At 38.9% G+C, this 19,419-nt stretch overlaps 3 protein-coding genes across 6 annotated transcripts; 1 reads left to right on the top strand and 2 right to left on the bottom strand.

Annotated features, from left to right (window-relative positions):
• Positions 1–2,054: 2,054 nt before the first annotated feature.
• Positions 2,055–5,742, top strand: LOC113761869 (protein FIZZY-RELATED 3). The gene is made up of 10 exons (XM_027305027.1): positions 2,055–2,858; positions 3,427–3,549; positions 3,705–3,809; positions 3,929–4,108; positions 4,217–4,279; positions 4,363–4,557; positions 4,791–4,892; positions 5,007–5,069; positions 5,170–5,238; positions 5,362–5,742. Exons 1-10 carry the CDS (start codon positions 2,331–2,333, stop codon positions 5,413–5,415), a joined length of 1,482 nt encoding a protein of 493 aa, XP_027160828.1. The 5' UTR covers positions 2,055–2,330; the 3' UTR covers positions 5,416–5,742.
• A 4,531-nt stretch (positions 5,743–10,273) lies between these two features.
• Positions 10,274–12,692, bottom strand: LOC113763126 (ribosomal RNA large subunit methyltransferase E). Its single transcript, XM_027306856.1, has 6 exons — positions 12,580–12,692; positions 12,261–12,347; positions 12,065–12,127; positions 11,820–11,921; positions 10,884–11,142; positions 10,274–10,790 (listed from the first exon to the last, which is right to left on the bottom strand). The coding sequence occupies exons 1-6, from the start codon at positions 12,658–12,660 to the stop codon at positions 10,669–10,671; spliced, it is 714 nt and encodes a 237-aa protein (XP_027162657.1). The 5' UTR covers positions 12,661–12,692; the 3' UTR covers positions 10,274–10,668.
• A 3,027-nt stretch (positions 12,693–15,719) lies between these two features.
• On the bottom strand, positions 15,720–19,160 carry LOC113763743 (scarecrow-like protein 14). Of its 4 annotated transcripts, none has more exons than XM_027307653.1 (2): positions 19,101–19,160; positions 15,720–18,679 (listed from the first exon to the last, which is right to left on the bottom strand). In XM_027307653.1, the coding sequence occupies exon 2, from the start codon at positions 18,507–18,509 to the stop codon at positions 16,332–16,334; it is 2,178 nt and encodes a 725-aa protein (XP_027163454.1). In that variant the 5' UTR covers positions 18,510–18,679; positions 19,101–19,160; the 3' UTR covers positions 15,720–16,331. The 4 variants fall into 4 exon arrangements, with proteins under 4 accessions (XP_027163454.1, XP_027163456.1, XP_027163455.1 ...); XM_027307655.1 differs by lacking the exon at positions 19,101–19,160 and adding an exon at positions 18,971–19,052; XM_027307654.1 differs by lacking the exon at positions 19,101–19,160 and adding an exon at positions 18,865–18,958.
• Positions 19,161–19,419: the final 259 nt, after the last annotated feature.

Here is a 19,419-nt window from a genome sequence, read left to right on the forward strand (position 1 = left end):
TAAGTAGTGCGCACATTTTGCAAACTGGGAAAGAAAAACATAAGATGTATAATATCTTCCCTTTCACTACATAAAATTGTATTTCCAATATAGTGCATGTCAGTGGCAACTACATACCCAAGAAAGAGCAAATAATCATATGGAAGAGGTCAAGTTCACCTTACCCTATTTAATTGCAAGCAAGATCCATGCAATCTAATTGTTAGAGTAGAAATAAAGAAACCTTTAATGATTCTAATGCTACTCCAAAAAATTCACGTGTAGCTGCCAAACAAATAAATCACAAGTTACATAAGTTGCACCAGGAATCAAATCCTCAGTCCTGATAGGAGGCATGTCACTCTTCCTAACGGGTCTTGTTCGCTTAGATCGAGCAGTAGTGGAGCTTCCATCTGATTCGGCAGAGGAATCTTCGTTTGTTTCAATAGCATCGAATGGACTTTCAGAGACTTCACCAGTATCTTTATCAGCTCCAGGCAAATCAGTCTCTTCTACTGCTACATCAGTCTTGGTTGCCAATACTATATGGCCCCTCAATTTAGGTTGTAAAGCACATCCCATCCTAAACTGTGGAAATAACCTGAAAGATGTGGACATAGGTAATGTATATCTTTGTGAAAGCAAACCTTGTTTCCTTGATTTCCGTAAGAAACTGCATCTGGTAAGAAACGTGTACTTCCTGATAAGTAAGGCATTTCCCGGACTAACTAAATTATTGCTAGGTGAACTTGGAAGCACGCTAAATTATTACTAAATTATTACCTGACTCTCAACAATCTTTAGCTTTGCCTTCCTTCGACAATTACATACCTTGTACTGGTATCGAAGACCTCTGCCTCCATTTCCCCCGCTTGTTGGTCGAGAGCTTGAGGAAGACATCTTGGGGTACTTTCTGCACTTTTCCTTCAGAATTTGCAGACCGAATATATACAGATACAGTTCACATTTTTACCTTAAGGCTTTGTTTCCTGCAATTCCTTTGCTAGCCTGCAAGCTCTGCTTGATTGATTACTTGCACAGGCTTCGAATGCTGCCTTCAATCTTCAATTTTGGCCGAACATGAAGACTCGGAAGACTTGGAAGCTGGTCTTTTATTATTAAAGAGTGAAGGCTAAAGTAGGCATATCAGGTGAAAGTTTGTGGTGGAAATATGTTTTTCGCATATGCACGCGCCTTTGCAGTTCGTTTAAGACACACGCCAAATATTTGACGATTTCCGTCCACTTTTTAGGTTAATTCAAACCACGGGGTATCGACTAGTATGATATGAAATCACAGGGGGCTTTTATGTATGATTGCTTAATCACAGGGGGCTTTTTTGTTGTTTACCCTATATTGTATTATGGTTGGATGTGTATCACATTTAAACATTGAATTGCTAGTTAGATGCATGTCACATTCTAAAGTCTATTTTCATCAAAATTATTTTTCCTTTCAAATCCACTTTAAAGAAACAAGACCTTGATAATAATAATAATACGAGATGTTTGTTTGGATTGTGAATTATTAGAGATATTTTTACTGTAGCACTTTTTGTGATGTGATGTATATGAGATAAAAAGGTAATTGAGAAGATAAAAAGGTGTGTTGAAAATTGTAATGATGATGTAAGTAAATATATTTTGGCAAATAAACCGCAATCTCTTTATAAGGATAATAATTTTACTGACAGATGAATGTAGTGATCTACAAATTTCATCTTGATGAACAAGATATAGTGAACTCCATGGCTGATCACCTAATCTCCCCGAATTTGCTCGTTCAGATTTATAGATTTTTTCCCCTCCATGAATGACTTCCTTGGTCCTTCCAAAAAGGGGTAAACTAAGAGCTGATATCTCCACTGAACTCTCCAGTAAAGAATAACAACATCAGCCCGGTCCACGAACGGCTACTTTTTCGCAAACCAACCCAAAAAATAAATCAGATAATCAAAGAGTTAAGGCTCCTCCGCCCATATGACAAAAAGTTCCACAAGGCTTCCCCGGCACAAATGACCGTTAGAACATGACCAATCTTCTTCAAATCCCTAAACGCCCTTTACCTTTCCTTGCACAGAAAAATACGAAAAAAAAAAAAAAAAACTTCTTAAAAAACTAACCGTTAAGCTCCCCTCCCACCAGCTCAGTCCACTCCATTTCCATTCCTACACTGCCCACCCTTCCCTGCTGACATTCTCCTCCTCCCAACTAAAACTCTTGAAAAAGCCCTCTCTTAAACTCTCTTCTCAAACAGAGAGGGCCTCTTTCAAATTATTCTTTAGAAGGTGAAAGAAAACAGCAGAAGTTACAGATCAACAAAGGGAAAAAGTTGAACTCAGAAACAGAAAAATGGATTCAACTCAAAGAAGAAAAAGTGGGATTAACCTTCCAGCTACAATGTCTGAGACCTCTCTTCGGCTGGAGGCCTTCTCACCCGCCTCCCCGGCCCGATCAGTATCGAATTTGCCATCACCTATGACAATGTCACCAAGAACTATATCCAATCTTTCATCCCCTTCATCAAAATCTACGAGTTGCAGTGACAGGTTTATTCCTTGTAGATCATCATCGAGGCTGCACACGTTTGGGCTGATAGAGAAAGCGTCGCCAGTGAAGGACGGAGGAGGAGGAGGCAATGAGGCTTATTCGAGGTTGCTGAAATCTGAGCTTTTTGGGACTGATTTTGGTTGTTTTTCTTCTCCTGCAGGTAAGGGGTCACCATTGAGTCCAAACAAGAATATGCTGCGGTTTAAGACTGAGGTTTCTGGGCCTAATTCTCCTTATTCGCCTTCTGTCCTGGGGCAGGACAGTGGGCTTTCCGCTGAGGTTTCAACCCCTCCTAAACCGCCTCGAAAGGTTCCCAAGACACCCCACAAGGTATACGACTTGCTTTAGCCTTCAATTTTGATTGTTAAAAATTGTCAATTTTGCCGACCCCTAACAATACTAACATAAATACGTGAAAATCCAGCGATAAATTGTCAAAAAAGGATTGAGAAACGTTAGCGTGGAATTTTTAGATTTTGTATGTATTAAGTAATTGGGGAAGTGAGCAAAAAGGGTGAAGCAAAGTGCATAGTGATTGTTAATCGACCATGTGATAGGCTGCCTATTTACCTGGGGGACCCTCCTTTAATCTACTCCTGAACACCATTAGGCAAAATTGTACTAATTGATTATAGCGGTCTTTGGTTTGGTACAGATTTTCAATGCTTTTCCATGTTCATAATACTGTCTGGAAAAAAGGAATTGCAGCTTAGCAATAGTTTGATGGTCCAGAGAATTTTCTCTGCTTTGTTACGCTATTTTGGCTTGATGTCTCGAGGAGGGCTGCCCTTCTGGTGGCTGCAGTTAGGCGTTTAGTTAAGCTTTTGCCCTTATTCATTTAACTTGAAGCAAAGAGTGATAGAGTATTATTCAATCATTAAGGCCTCTACGACTGCAGGTTCTTGATGCGCCAGCACTTCAAGATGACTTCTATCTGAACCTAGTTGATTGGTCATCTCAAAATGTCCTTGCAGTTGGCTTAGGAACTTGTGTCTATTTATGGAGTGCCTCAAACAGTAAGGTGAGTTGATGGTTAAAAGATCTTAATCTTCTTTGTTTCATCAGGGTGAAGTATGTTATTATAATTTGCTGCAAACAAGAAAGTATTTATCAAAAGCAGCAGTTACTGATTTTCCTCTCAACTCCATATTTCTATTCCCTTCCAAACCATTTTAGGTAACAAAGCTGTGCGACTTAGGACCTAATGATGGTGTCTGCTCAGTCCAATGGACCCGAGAGGGTTCCTACATTTCAATTGGCACAAATCTTGGTCAAGTTCAGGTATAATGGTTTTTTCTTTTTTTTAACATATTAGGGGAGGGGTAGTACATCGTGCGCACCTTTTGATGTCTCGGATATTATTTGAATTTGGAAGCGACTGAGCATAGTGCTATCCTCAGGTTTGGGATGGAACTCAGTGCAAAAGGGTCAGAACCCTGACTGGGCATCAAACAAGAACTGGAGTCCTAGCGTGGAGTTCACGCATATTATCTTCAGGAAGCAGAGATCGGAACATACTACAACATGATATCCGAGTACCGAATGATTTTATAAGCAAACTTTCTGGCCACAAGTCTGAGGTAACAGACAGCCATATTGTCATTTGCCTGTAGAAACTCAAATCTAACCAATGAGTACTTCAAGGGAATGTCAAGATAGCTAACATTTACTAATGTCCCCCGACTCAGGTATGTGGTCTTAAATGGTCTCATGATGATAGGGAACTCGCATCTGGAGGAAATGACAATCAGGTAGGCAAGCTGAATGTTCTCTTCACATTGACAGAATTAACTAAGCAATGCTGTAATACTCTTCTTTTATAAGTGACGTGCAGCTTTTGGTCTGGAATCAGCACTCCCAACAGCCAATTTTGAGACTCACAGAGCACACTGCTGCTGTAAAGGCGATTACCTGGTCTCCTCACCAGAGTGGGCTCCTCGCTTCTGGTGGAGGAACTGCTGATAGGTGCATTCGATTCTGGAATACTACCAATGGCAATCAATTAAATAGTGTGGATACAGGAAGCCAGGTTTGTGGTAAAATTTTTTTTGAATAGCCAAGAGAATTCTTGATTGCTTAGAATGGTTACGCTGCCACATTTAACTCCCAACCACCACCCCACACCCCAAAAAAAAAAAAGGGAAAAGAAGAAAAGAAAGACAACGTTTGGAAGTACTATGCAGCATATCTTGAATTTCCAGAGGGATTTTGTGAAGAGGGTTTATGCTTTTCTGATGCGTTCCGTTCCATACATACCTGTAGGTATGCAATCTAGCATGGAGTAAGAATGTGAATGAACTAGTCAGCACTCATGGGTATTCGCAGAATCAAATTATGGTATGGAAGTATCCATCAATGGCAAAGGTAGTAGACTTCCTGGGCCAATTTTGAACAATCAATATTCTTTGATTTTGAAGGAAACCACCCTGAATATGTTTTCCAAGCTCCATAAATTGTTTTCTGCATTGACTTCGACAGGTTGCAACTTTAACTGGCCACAGTTTGCGGGTGCTCTATCTTGCTTTATCACCTGATGGCCAGGTACTGCAGCATGAAACAGAAGGTCTTGTTGAGAATATATTTCTCTTATGCAACCTATCAAAGTAAACAAATGAATACCACAATCTTTTTTTTCCCACAGACAATCGTGACTGGAGCTGGTGATGAGACATTACGGTTCTGGAATGTGTTCCCATCTATGAAAACACCTGTAAGTGTACCACCATGTAGCCGTAGAATAGAATTTTATGATCAAGATATGCTATCATGCAAGAACTTCCTCTTATCATGCCTTTCCAAATACGGCGCATGCATCTAACTAGTAATCTTTCAGGCACAGGTGCAGGATACGGGGCTTTGGTCTTTGGGAAGAACTCATATTCGGTGACAATTTAGAATAATTGTTCAGGGTGCAAGCTGCTGGGCAAAAGGAGATTGTAGCAAGCTGTCCACATGTTACGCTTTTTCACCAACAGATTTACGATTGAAAAGTTTGGCAAGAAAAATGGAATTCTTCTGAAATTTTTTGAGGCAACACATTAACAAATTTTTTTTCCAATTCATACTATAAATTCGTCTGATCTTGCAATTTTGCAAAAGAAAAATGTAAAAGCATAGACCTAGAAGATACTATTAATGAACTGATTAGTCCGCATAATGAGCGGTACAAAATATGAGGGAGAATTTCTCCAGATAATAGATATTATCTATCGAACTAGCATGCTTTGCCATCATCACATGGTCTGTAATATTTTAACAATCCCTAGGCACCTAACTAGTTTCCCAACTGGAAAAATGTTGCAATGCATTTGCCACATCAGCTACTAGAATTCCTATTTATATCTGAGTTTTATCATCATCATCATCATCATCATCATCATCAATCATTCAGACGGGATGTTGGGGGTGGACATTTTCTGATACAATCCAGTATGCATGTTGGATGAATATTTCCGTCCCCGTTACATTTGTTAGCACACCCGGCGGCGCAGTCCTCATAGACGCCCTCCGTACCGATTTTTTCTCTAGGAATTGGCGGGTCTGCTATTGCCCCCGCCGCCACCACCATCCCAATTATCATCAGACCAAGAAAACTAGTCTTTCCCGCTTCCATTGGCTGCATTTCTGTCTTCGTAAGCTGCAAAAAGAACAGGACACATTTTCTAACATAACTCGGGAGACATTTTATACTTGAAAACATTGAACAACTTGCTTGTAATTGAATGTCTTTTGCATGTAAATCGCTTGCTCCCACGACCGGATCCCTAGCAATTCAAACAGTGGCACAGCTGGGATCTAGGTTCAGGGATTAATTTTCGACGTCACGTCAAATGTAGTTACGATCAACATTTTACATTTTTCCCTTATGTTAATTAATTATATTTTGAAGTCTAAATTGTGCTATAATATAGCGATAGTTTAGAAACGTAATAGCAGTCTCGAACTTCTAATTTTACATCAATATCTCTAATCTTAATTAGATCCAACGTTCTTTCAAAGTGTAAGAATTAAGAATTTTTTATATTATTGAACGGACAATATAGATAAGAAAAAGACTTGTCAAAATTTTAAAGGAGCAATGTCGACAAGAAAAAGAATTTTAAAAATTTTTGAATGTGAAAATAGGGAATAGCTTAAAAAATTTCCAGAGTTTCCGAACTTTGAAAAAAAAAAAAAAAAAAACTCTGTCAAAGTTGAGAGGGTACACTGCCGATCCTCAATTACAATTTTTTTTTTTTTAAGAAAAGAAATCTCACTTATCACGTGATGGTAGAAAAAATTAAATAAATAGGACACTTGGCATAAATATAAAAGTGGCACTGAAAATCCCGTGTGCCAAAATTCCACACATTATCAAGTGATGATGTAACCAACACCCCAAATGTTGCTGGCCACCACTAAGTCCTCAAGGTTTGGTGGGATGGAAGGTCAAGCATTCAACTCTTGACTCTCAACAATTGTCACAATATGTGATCTTTTTATGCATCCGTCTGACCCGACAGTGATTCAATCTCCATCAATCCTTCGTAGACAAGCGACAATGCATTAAACTTGTAATGTAAGGGTATACTGATTAGGCCTAGTACTTGTGTAACACAAAAATAGTTTTCCACCACGTCCGTTTACCATTAAAATTTCTAATACATGAATAAAAATTGAGAATGTCCAAAGAACACATCTTGGCTTTGCACATATAAAAACGGGAGGTGCAATTGCCCTGCCTCCTTCATCAATTGAAAAGCATCCCAGATGGCAGAGCAGTGGAGCGTGGAGGACAAGTCTGAACACACTCGTCTACACATGTTTGGTTGAGAAATCCTCTAGAAGTACAGGTAACATAACATTTGTAGCGGCAGCACTGATTTGGTGTATCTGGAACGCAATGCATGAGACAATTGTTTGCACAGGTTTCGTTGATGAATCCCCCACGAGCACAGTTCACATCGCATTTGTATCGGCAGCATTCATCGAGCGGCACAGTCTCAACTGTTGATGATTCTTTGCCCATCACTGACTGTGCTATTATTGCCACTGTCAACAGTGTCATGAGTTCTACAGCAATCTTCCCTGCCTCCATTTTATCTACTGCTAGTTCTCTTCTTTGTGACTCGCTAAAGATAATAATAACATTTGATAACATATCTTAGCACTTAATTCATACTCTATAATAAAGAAAAGGGTTCAAGAAGTTAATTCCAAGATTTGGGCATTTAATTGAGTAGCTTTGAATGGCATCAAATCAATTACACTTCCTATGAGCAGTGTACAAATACCTTGTATACAATATAGTACAAGGCAACCTTGTGTATGTATTTCAGGCAGTAAATCTTGTTAATAAGTTGGCCAACAATGGCGGAACCAAACTATTGGTCAGTGGGGACACTAGCGGTACTTATTTGAGTCTAAATCGGTTCTCAAAAAACTGAGGAAAGATTGTAAATGTATTTCTTTTTCACATTATTTTACATTCCTTCTTTACCTGATTGTTAATGCCTTTTACGACAGGGATTAATGCTAATTTGATTTTGTTTCTATTTGAAGATTTTGTGGGTGTTAGTTCCTGTAGAGTAATTAACAAAATTAAATTGGGGGAGAGGGGTGTTTGGGGACAACAGCCTACTTTCAACAACGCTACTGCTGGCTAACCATTTCTACGAAATTAAAAGCCAGACATGCTAATCTTTTCTAGTAATGATGCTTTGACCTTTCTGTATTTTGTTTCGGCATTTCACAAAAAGGACATAGTTAAAGTTAATCAAATGAAAATCCATGTCCTTAAGATCCATTGCAGTTGAAAAGCACATTAATCAGGTAGTCTTCCCTTTTTCCCTTACCTCTAGTAATGAATTTCTTTTCATGAACATTAACCTCTTTAACAAATGTAAAAAAAAATTTTGGCAGCTATACCACAATGGATAGGGTAAAAGTTGGAACAAAAGCTTAACTTCAGATCATAGTTCTCTCTTCATATCCGCATTAAATTTCTGACATGACGTTATGTCTTGTACCTGAAAAATTAACCAACAGCCATTTTGAATTATTGACCACCACAAATGCCTTTTTAAGTGTTTTTGTGAGATGGAAGGTCAAGGATTTGATCATTACCTCTCATTACTTGTCACTAAAATATGACTTCTCTAAATCCAAACAAGTGTATAGAGTGTCCATCTAATTCGATAATAATTCAATTCTCGTTGTTCCTCGTGACTCAATTGAGCCCTCACTTAGACAGATCAGTTTAATTGTAGGAATAGGAATAATATAGAAAGCATGGTTTGATTAAAGAAAAAAAATGAAAAATCTTTATCTAGACCCAATCTTGTGGATCATGCCACACAAAAATATCTCACTGGCGAACCCTTTAGTGGCCTATAAACTATACAAGTTTTTTGTTAATCAAGTTAGCAACATTTATTCTATCCATCTAAATAAAATGGGTGTTTTGATATCGTTCTTTGAATTCTTTTAACTTAGGGTGCAAGATTTGAACCCCAACTTACAACTCAAAAAGTGATTTTAAATCCTTTTGGTGTACGTAAAATCAAAGATAACAAAACTTGCTTTCCCCCTAGAAAAATGAAAAAAAAAATGTTAAACTTTAGTTATCAACGATCTTAATCCTTGGAACATTGCGTTTTGAGCTGATTTGCAATTTTTTTTTTTTTTTTACAAAAATTAAAGGGAAGAAACTAAGGCTTTATTTATCATATGATCACTAATACAAGAGACCGAAATTTCAAACAGCACAAAAGCTTATCCGTAAAGCTTATTTTCCGAAAGAAAAAACTAGCCAGACGGCTTTGCATGAGATGCCGTTGCGATGGATTCTGGAGGACACTTCTTGAGACAATTCTCCACACATTGTTCATTGATAAACCCACCAAAATCACAGGCAACATCGCATCGGAAACGGCACTCGGAGCTTGGCGACTCCTTGCCGATGGGTTCGCCGTCCACTGCTGAGCTTGCCATTGCCAGCGTCAGTAGTATCGTCAGACCTACGCTTACCGTTCTTGCCTCCATTTGATGTAGCTCTCTTTTTACTAGTATTTGCCTAACTTGAGACATCTGACAGTGATATGATGACCACGAGGTATTTTATACTTTCAACACAAGATGCAAGAAGTTAATTCAAAGATTTGAGCAATGTAAATTGAATAATTTTGGATAATGTCAAATTTAATGGCGTCTAATTTTATGAGTAGATTCTGACGCGTGATATTGTCTTTACATCTGTATTTTATCCTATCCTAACAATATAAAGATGCAAATCGGTTGGATGAACAGTGAATTTCGTCCCCTATCAACACCATTGGTGTGTGGATTCTTTGGTCATTTCACATGGATTTTATGCTAATGGGTTGCCACGGTTGCACATATTTTTGGCTGCAATTCGTTGATACCTTTTTCATGCTACCCTTGGATGTCACTTTTACCCCTGATGGAGTAATTATCCAAAAGAAATAGAGTTGGCTTTATGATCTTTTGGTTCGGTCCAACTCTTTCAGACACCTGCTGTATCATGACATGGCTAGGCTTCCAATTTTGCGGTGCGGCTAATTTAAACCACTTGGCACATCTCTTTATGTTCCGATGAATAGATTATTTCTGCACAATTCTGCTTCCAAGATATCAGTACAGTGACCTCTGCCTCAATCTCTGCTCCCACTTCAGCTCAAGCTAACTGAGCTCTCAAAGAAAATAGAGAGCCAACTAAAACAACACAAAGCGAAAGGAACCTGCAAGCAGCAAAAATCCACTAAAGCATGCAAAACTAGAATAAATGCCCTCTTCATCCCCAGCTTCAAAAGCCTCCAACTGTTGTTATCAGCCTTTGCAGACCAAAGAATAAAAGCAGCAGAGACTCCACTCTTTTGTCAAGGCTATATTTTGGGTACATGTCAAATATGGCACATGGTTTAAAGCTCAGAACAACTGGAAGGGTGAAAATAAAACTAAAACCATCCCGTTTGCACTAAATCCACATATCATCTACAACGTTGCCTCGAGCTCTTCCAGGTAGGATCGAATACACTATTGCCAACAATTTGGCATACGCTAATCTATGAATTTCTGCATTCTGTTCACATTTGTATTCATGCTCTATTAAATCCAGAAGAAACAAGCAGCGTCAAACATCTCATTTTTTCAAAGACAATAATCCTTGGCAAATCAAGTATATTTCTCTGGAGCATGACCTCGTAGCTTTAGGTCTCAACCATGCTGCCTTTTTGAAAAGGGGTTTGCAGATGTGGCTAAAATCTGCAAAGCAAATGATAATACTTCATAAGTATATTACACGCAAATTACTTCAGACCAATAAGAATAAACTGCTCTGAGTAACAGGAAAGCAACCTTTAACATCTTCACTCTCCAAAAGCTTTACAACAAGGTGGCCTCCAGGCAGCAGAATCCCACGATGCTCTGGATCAGAACCAGAGACATCCGATTGTTCCTTTTGTTCAATACTATCATCAGCTTGCACCAAGCCAGCCTCCCCAACAGCCAATTCAAGTGTTCGCATGCCCAATTCTGCAGACAAAGCTGCATCCCTAGCTCTGATCCCAGAAACCAGCGGACACATATCAGACAGAATGACTGAGAACCCTTTTTGCTGCAAAAAATTGGAACCAATTAAGGACCAGCTAAGGAGTTTGCCTCCAGAAAGCATAGAGCTGACTCACAGATATCATCACAAATGCAACTATGCCATGATGTCACATAGAGCTGCAGAATACAAGGACACCTACAATGCCGAGAAAGAGAAAATATGTGCATGTGCAAAATAAGGAGAAAATTTCCCTTTTTCTACAAACATAATTATTATTGCAATGCCAGAAGGTTCCGGGCCCCAAATCAAATTAGTAACATAATTCTTGGCATGATATAAGTAGCATATTTCTTCAGCAATCACTACAAGTATTTACTCTCGAGTCCATATGGTAAAAGCAAAGAAAACAGACGTCTAGATTGCAACTAGGAAGACGCATTTCTTGCCCAATAACTCCCCAATTCACTGCAATGTTGTTATCAACTCTGTCCAAATATTGGGTACTCCATCTATTATCATGGAATCCGTTGAGAGAAGGCCAAAACTCAGCTAACTCTAGAGAGGGAGGATCATCATAGATTCTTAGTATATACTCTGTTCTTCTTAATCAGTGACCAAGATGACCAATGCACTTTCTAACTCAAGAAAAGAATCAAATAAATTTTCTATTTCAGTTAACCACAATATATCAGAAGTCAGAACTGCAAACTGCAAACATGAAACTCAATTTTTGACAATACCTTGGGGGAGAGAGCCCTAATTTGATCTTTGGGTAAGCTCATTACATCAGCACAAACAGTCTGAACCCTTGCATCACAATGCATTGACGGAACCTTCACCTTCTGCTCTGCACCACAGCCATAACTCTCATTAAGTCACAATCTCTCATTACCCCACCAAGCTTAACGAAACTACCAGCATACATTCACAAAATAAGTTTCACAAATACACCAAGATATAATAAAGATTGGAACTTGACAGTAACCTTAAGATCGATCCCCACAACAGCCCCGCCTTTCTGTAATGGTCCCAAGCTCTGGCATGCCACCTGCATCGCAATTACAGATAAATAATCCTAAAAGCCATCCAAGAAGCCCACTTTTTTCTTCATCAATCCGAAAAAACACCAACTTTAGATGAAAAGAAAGATCAAACTATCAAAAAAAGAAAAACGGTAGAACCTGAAGCCAAGCACCAGGAGCACAGCCCAGGTCAAGAACAGAAGAACCAGGCGTTATCAATTTGTACTGTTTCTGCATTTGCAGCAACTGCCCTTCCCATCACAGAATTTGTAGTTTTTCAAAATGTCAGAGCATGACCAAATCCAACTACCAAATGGGTTTTTCTCGTAATGTGTTTAAGATTATAAATTTCATATTCAATTTGTTCTGGTAGCATTTCATATCCAGTTTTATGATTTCTTCATTTTTAGCTCTTTTGTGGGAAAAAAAATTCAACAAAATTTACAGAAGTGGGGAAGGAGAAAAAATTGAACTGTACCTTGAAGGCAGAGCGAGCGACATAGCCAAGGCGTTGAGCTTCTCTGTAGAAGAAATCGGGCGATCCTGCTGCTCCACTCATGGTTCCTTTCCTTTTCTGCTTTTGCTGCTACATCCTTCTTGGGGGTTTAAAATAGGGCTTATGGAAATTATTTACGTTTTGAAACTTGAAAGTCTGGGGTGGGGCTAGTCGATGTTGGATCGGGTCCGAAGAAAAAGTAACACATGCTACTTCAAACTCAACTTGGAGGCCCAAACGCAGAAATTTATGTTGCTCGACTCCACTTGGAATAAATTGAGTATCTCATTTTCACCAACTTGTCTTTTTGGTACAAAAAACAGGCTCTAAGATTAAAAATTTGAATTGTATTAAGATGCATCTTCCTTAGTATTATTCTGCATGCTATATTAGCCTTAAATGGGATGTAAGTAAAAGATTCGATGGGCTACCTATGCTATTAGGTGCTTAAAATGAAAGAAAAAAAGAAAAACCCTCCTATTTCTGTATTCAAGGATGGAGGAGCCACCTTCTACTCAGAGCGAGCAATTGCACTCCCTTAATGTTGCAAATTTTAAAAAATAGACTTTACAAATTTTTAGGTTATTTTCATAATTGCACCCCCTCAATTTTTACACTTCCCCCCTCACCCACCGTCACATTATTACTTCCCGAAGCAACCACCTCATCTATTCTATATACTAAATTGCCTCAAAGCTATTAAATAACAATTAATAACAAAATTTTGTTATTAAAGACACATAATCTCAAATCGAATAAAAAAAAATTTTGTTTTTGACATAATGGCAACATCATTATAAGCGTACAATTTTGTCTCTATTGACTATAGGTCAATAGACTCCATCATTGTTTATATCTCAAGATTTTCTTGGAAAATGGCTCTAGTTTGTTAAGAGCTGCTAGAAACATAGACGCTTCAATTAACATATATTATGACCCATCTTAGGTCAGTGTTAATACAAAATTTAGGACAAAGCATAGCAAGGTTGACAGAGTAGATCCATCCCACATCGGTTGATCGTGGGATATTTACTCTGGGTTTAAAGTTCATAGGAGCACCTTCCTGTCACCAATTGGCTGGATGGGTGTTTCTTGTGGGTCCCCCTTATTACTTTCGGGCAGGTTTGCTGATGCCTGCTGCGTGTCAAATCATTGTTTGTGTGTGTGTGTGTTTTATTCCATTGCAGAAAAAAAAAAAAAAAGACAGAGTAGATGGCAAGTAAGTTCCTTCCTGCGCGCAGTGCCCAAAATTGAAAAGATCGGATCGGACCATTTGCATGCATGCATGACTTGCTGAGATCTTGCGGGGAGGGACTCAAACAATTCTCTAGTTATGGCAGGTAAAAATCCTTCGTCCTGCCATTATGTTATGGCAGGTAGCCTCTATCGTGGCTAGTCAATGGGCAAACCATGATGAATCTTGAAAACCGGCTAACTCAACCATAACTAGGGATAGGGGAAGGTTCCCGGGAACTCGGGTGTTTTTGAGTAGGGATGATATCTGCATTGCATGTTCTCCATCACCAATAATATTTACAATGTCGCTGATGTCTTCAATGTTACGTTTGAGAGGGTTTTTTTTTAATTTATTTTTTAACTGAAATCACGGATTTTGAATTAATCATTTAGAAGCTTGAATACTATATAATTTGCACGACATCTTTACTTCGACATATCTTAAGCTTTTTCTCTTTTTTTTTTTTTAATTTATATCCACGGATCAAGTGTTGGATGGCTACTTACTATCATTTAAAGCAAGAAAAAAAAAAACAAGTGCTGGATAGCTGAATAGTTAGTAAAAGTTGTTTAATTAATTAGGTAATCTATGTCAACACGCATGTATGATCACGAAGTCTATAAACTTCTAATATTTTAGATATAGCATTCCTTTATTATTATTGTTATTATTAATTTTGTTTTTAGCCTAGTGGATGAACAGAGAAGAGTGGTTAATTAGTGACGGGTTTGTTTGGATAGTGTATTATTTGAAATATTATTTGGAATAATTACTGTAACACTTTTTGTGATGTGATGTATGTGAGATAAAAAGGTGATTGGGAATATAAAAAGGTAGGTTGGAAAATGTGTTTGTGATGCAAGCAAAATATTATTTGAAATAATTGAGGTATCCAAACACTCATTATCATTGTGTTGAGAAGGCCTTAAAAAAAGACACAAATGCTAAATCACACGCGTTGATACAAGAATGTTGGGGAACGTCTTTTGGGTCTCATGAGAATGGTGCGCACTGACGCTAATAAAACAATTAAATTAATGGTTCCAGAAGAGAGTTTTAAAATTTTATTTGGGTGTATATCAAGCGATCAAATCCCTTGATTTACATACTAAATATCCTGAATTTCATCCCTTGATTTACATACTAAATATCCTGAATTTCCCGAAAATATTTCATCAGCGGATACGTAGGTATCCATTTAGGCCTGTAGTAGTCAGTCCCCTCCGAGTTCCTCGCTTGACCCCTTTGAATTCCCCTTTCCCTAGTATAGAGTACGAGCAAATGTAAAATAGAATCTATTGTGTCCGATTAAAAAAAAAAAAAACCTAAAGCAATGAAGCATTGACACGTTTTAACAGTCAAAATGGAGCCTTTCAAAGATGGCTAGTACTAGTAGCATTGTTTATGTTTCCTGGAATGTGAGATGAGTAACGCGTCTCCGCGTTTAGCAAGAATTCTAATGGGTGGTCTGCCAAGTCTATCTATTGGAGCGTTATCCGCAGGCTTAGTCTAAACAAACGGTAATGAAAATGCTTATCTTGTCGGCGCATACATTACAACTTTTCAAAACATATATACTAGTAGTAGCCAATCCAATTGATGCATGATTACACGGTGCATTGGTTTGTTAAATCGTCAACAACATCAGACATGACAAAACTCACCTACTCTCATGAGTCTATTCCAAGATTTGGAATGGAACAGAAACAGTTGGATTCAGGTATGCACTTACTTCAACTAAAGAGAAAACATACAAGTCAATTGCTCGTGCAAGTGAACTGGATGTTTCCACTCGTCCTCAAAGAAGCTGATTGAAGCGAGCCAAGACTAGCATATCTGCCCCTAAAGACAAGAAACAAGCACTAATTTTTAAGAACATGAGCAGTTGAATCAATGTGAACTTCTTCATAAGGCAACAACTATGAAAGTTAAAAGGCCCTCAAAGTTCCAATGAACAGTTGTAGGAGGATGTTACTTTGGCTGTCTGGCAACAAAAATTCTAAAACAATCTTTAACCATTTTCATTCACTGAACTTGACTGCTAATTACAGATACCAGAGAATGCATGTATAAAAGCTCTCCAGTTCTACTTTATTTGACTTCTACGAATCTTGTCACACAGCACAAGCATGGATGTCTGTTATAGGAATCCTATGACAACATAACACTGCTTCTAGTCATTCTATGTCGACTTGACAACCGCTGGAATTTCCAATTTCTAGTCCCCGTAGCAGGATATACCAAGACAAGAATTGGGAAATCTGCTTCCAATTAGCTTCTTGAAGAACGAAGAATAAAAAACAATCTCGATTATATCGCATTATCTATGCTGACACTGATAATTTGCTGAAGTTGAGAAGTTTTTCACATCTAACCAGAAAGGACCTAGTCCAGAAGTTGATCAGTACCTCGTCTTCAAAAACTAATGCATTTATGCAAAATTAAGATTTGGAGGATTCGATGATATCTGTCATTTCAAGAATAATAACCAACAAATTCAATCAGCTGGCCTCCAAGAAGAGAGAGCATACAGAATTCGTCCCTTCCAACCCTGCAACAGCCACTGGCTATCTTCGTCAATCACAAAATCCTTGTCATAGGACTTTGCCCGTTCTTTTGCCATCCTCATGATATCCTCGTTCAATGGAAGCTGTCTGAATCCTGCCCGTAAATTTCGAACCTGCCATTGCTTGTAAGTCTCTGGTCGCTCAATCCGCTCAGCAGCTTCACATGCAATGACATTCATTGCCTCTCGTCCAAATATTGTTTTCTCAAGCAGCATTCTCTCATGAATTTCACGGGGAATATTAGCCTCTAGCATATCAAAGAAAGAAGAATAATGAAATAGAGCCTCTCGGAATCGAGTGACAAAGAAAGGAGCATTATATGCACCGTTGACTATCCCTAGCACGAAAACGTCCGGTTTCATCTTCCGAATGAGGTTCAAGACGATGTTTCGCGGACTATTCACCACAACAGTCTCATCGAGTAGATTCCTCATTCTATAGAGACAGTTCACGGCAAGCACCTCATCTTCACGGATCTTCAGATCTTCAATCCTAACAGTTTCCCACTTCTGTGCTATAGCAATGAACTCAAATGGCACTTTGAAAGTCTCAGCATAATTAGCCAGACGGCGACCTGTCTCCTCAACCCTCTCTGCTGGTCGAAATCCAGGATGTGGAAGATCAATCCCCGTGATACGAAGTTTGGGAGGGCCACCTGGTCTAGATGAGAGGCGTTGTATGAGGCATGGCCACTGGAAACCATATAGAATACCAAAATCAATTATGTGTAGCGTTGAGCCTTTCTCAGCAGCATGCCAAATTGTCTTATTGGAGAAGAAATTAGAGATCTTCCTAAATGGGCAGGCAGCAAGATAAAGCTGGTAAGCTTTTAAGACATCAGCAGCTGATGTAGGCATGGTAATAAGGGCTTTGTAGATCTGAGTGCCGGAGCCAGCCATACGTGCTTCAAGACCATCAGCGAAATATTTGGCCAATCGTTGCATCCCATCCCCAGTTGGAGAACAATGTTGCCTAATCTGCTTCAAAAACTCATTTGCAGTCCTTCGATCATCAGCAGCAATAGCTTGCGCACAAAGGGTCAAGAGGGTTCTCAAATCGACCATGTTCCTTTTAGCCCCTTGTTTCTTGCTACGAGATTTCCCACCACTAGAACCCTTTAATTTATTGTTCTGTGGAACATTTTTAACCGCTATATCCTGTAATGCTTTACGGAGATCAGACTCATTTCTACCTTCACTGCATAACAGCACCTTATCAAACAGATCCGACCTCACAGTTGATTCAGTGAACACAGCTGACTGCTTGTTACTCCTACCTCCCTGTTGTTGCAAATCTTCATGAAGTGGATTTTTCTTCCCCCTCGACTCATCAGGTGAATATCCATTTTCACTCCTCTCTACCTTGACAGTCATAGGCCATTTTTTCTGGTCCTTATCCAACAACCCGTTCTCTTGGGAATCAACAAGCAAAGCATTGCCATTAGGAAGGAATTTGCTTGCTTCCTCAACCCCCTTCTTAAATTGCATAGCAGACTGGCTATCACTAAATATATCAGAAATCCTAAGGATACTATCAGGAGAATCGATATGCCCATCAGCGACAGTCCCACTGCTATTTGATGAACTGTAGGGTGAGAAATGTTGTACGTAAGTAGAATCCGATCCACTAGTACCATTATTCCAACTTGGGCACCAAATAAGACCACCATAACCCCCAAGATAGCTTTCCTCCCTACTTGAAACCCTCAGATTCGAACTGGGGACCTGATGATCAGGTGGAGGAGGATACTTCTCGCCAAGAACATCATAGAATGATTTTTCCGCCGCTTGAAGAGCGGCCGACTCTTGAAACATACACCCCTTATCCTCCATCTCCTCTTCCATAAGCATGTCATTTATATACTTAAGTACCGCATCACTAAAATCATAATCCTCGTTCGAATCACCGCTTGACAGCGGAACAAATTCATTTGGATATAGGTGAGATTGGACTGACAAACGGGAAGCATAATTTCGTTCGACTACATTACCATCGAGTCTTAAACTGCCAATCAGATTGGGATTAGGAACAACAGAAACACCTTCATCATTAAGCTCAATTCCAGAGGTGGTCCCATAGCCCACTCTTGAGTTTCCATCCATAACCATGGATTTTTCGTCAGCAGCAATACTTTTTAACTCCTAGAGCTTTCCAACCTCGATATTGTCAGATTCTCCTTGAAACACTCTTTTCCCAACTACTTAGAACCGGCACATACGGCAAGAATTTCCAAGGTACAAGCTTTGAACATCAAATTCAGAACCCAGAAACTAGAGCCCTGAAACAAGTCAAGAACACAAAAGTACAACTAAAAGTCATGATAAGAAGAATGAAAGATTTAACTAACTAATGACAAAATCAAAGAAAGAGCATATCTTTAGCATAACTTTAAAGGAAAGAGAAAAAATGGATAAAAAGCAAAAGAAGTCCTCAGAAATTACAAGTCACATAACATTTCCTTACACCAACTCTAACAACAGAGCAAAATCAGATTCAAAATCTTTGATGGCTTCAAAAAGTCCCAGATGGGAGCGAAATCAGATAAACAACGGTTAGGGTGCTTGTATACCAGTAGTTGTATGTGAACACCGGAACTTTCAACATAGAACTTTCCGTGGGATCCGTACCGGCGCAATAGGATAGCATTTTTCCCAGCATACATACTACTATCAAACAGTAGGAAAATGTTAAGCAAGTACCTGAGAGAAAGCGCGGCAGCATGGGACCGAGTGAAGAATTTTAGAATGGATCATTTTTGCTAGCATTCAAGCTAAAGGGTCTGAGGATGACAGAGAGGGAATCTGAGCCGTTGAATATCCAAGTGGGGAGGCTGGGAGTGGGGACTAGGCAGATTGATGAATGGAGTTTTATATTTTTGATGGCAGATAGTCAACTAGTTGCTCTGGTTGTTTCTTCTTAATGGTCATTAAGTAGTACTATTTAGTATTTATCCTGCAGCCAAAAATAGAAAAGATTTCCATTAATTTTCTGCAGCTCTATGGTACTTACTATTTACTA

Source organism: Coffea eugenioides, chromosome 2 (assembly GCF_003713205.1).
Source record: "Coffea eugenioides isolate CCC68of chromosome 2, Ceug_1.0, whole genome shotgun sequence".
NCBI lineage: Eukaryota > Viridiplantae > Streptophyta > Magnoliopsida > Gentianales > Rubiaceae > Coffea > Coffea eugenioides.

Bases quoted from the DNA above. Each gene is read 5' to 3' on its own strand.
- LOC113761869 (XM_027305027.1), top strand. From the start codon at position 2,331: ATGGATTCAACTCAAAGAAGAAAAAGTGGGATTAACCTTCCAGCTACA. The intron at 3,810-3,928 runs GTATAATGGTTT...TGCTATCCTCAG, and splicing joins CAAATCTTGGTCAAGTTCAG to GTTTGGGATGGAACTCAGTG. The intron at 5,239-5,361 runs GTAAGTGTACCA...GTAATCTTTCAG, and splicing joins TCCCATCTATGAAAACACCT to GCACAGGTGCAGGATACGGG.
- LOC113763126 (XM_027306856.1), bottom strand. From the start codon at position 12,660: ATGAGTGGAGCAGCAGGATCGCCCGATTTCTTCTACAGAGAAGCTCAA. The intron at 11,143-11,819 runs GTATTGTCAAAA...AATTTTTTGCAG, and splicing joins TTAGGGCTCTCTCCCCCAAG to CAAAAAGGGTTCTCAGTCAT. The intron at 10,791-10,883 runs GTTGCTTTCCTG...TTTGCTTTGCAG, and splicing joins GGAGAGTGAAGATGTTAAAG to ATTTTAGCCACATCTGCAAA.
- LOC113763743 (XM_027307653.1), bottom strand. From the start codon at position 18,509: ATGGTTATGGATGGAAACTCAAGAGTGGGCTATGGGACCACCTCTGGA.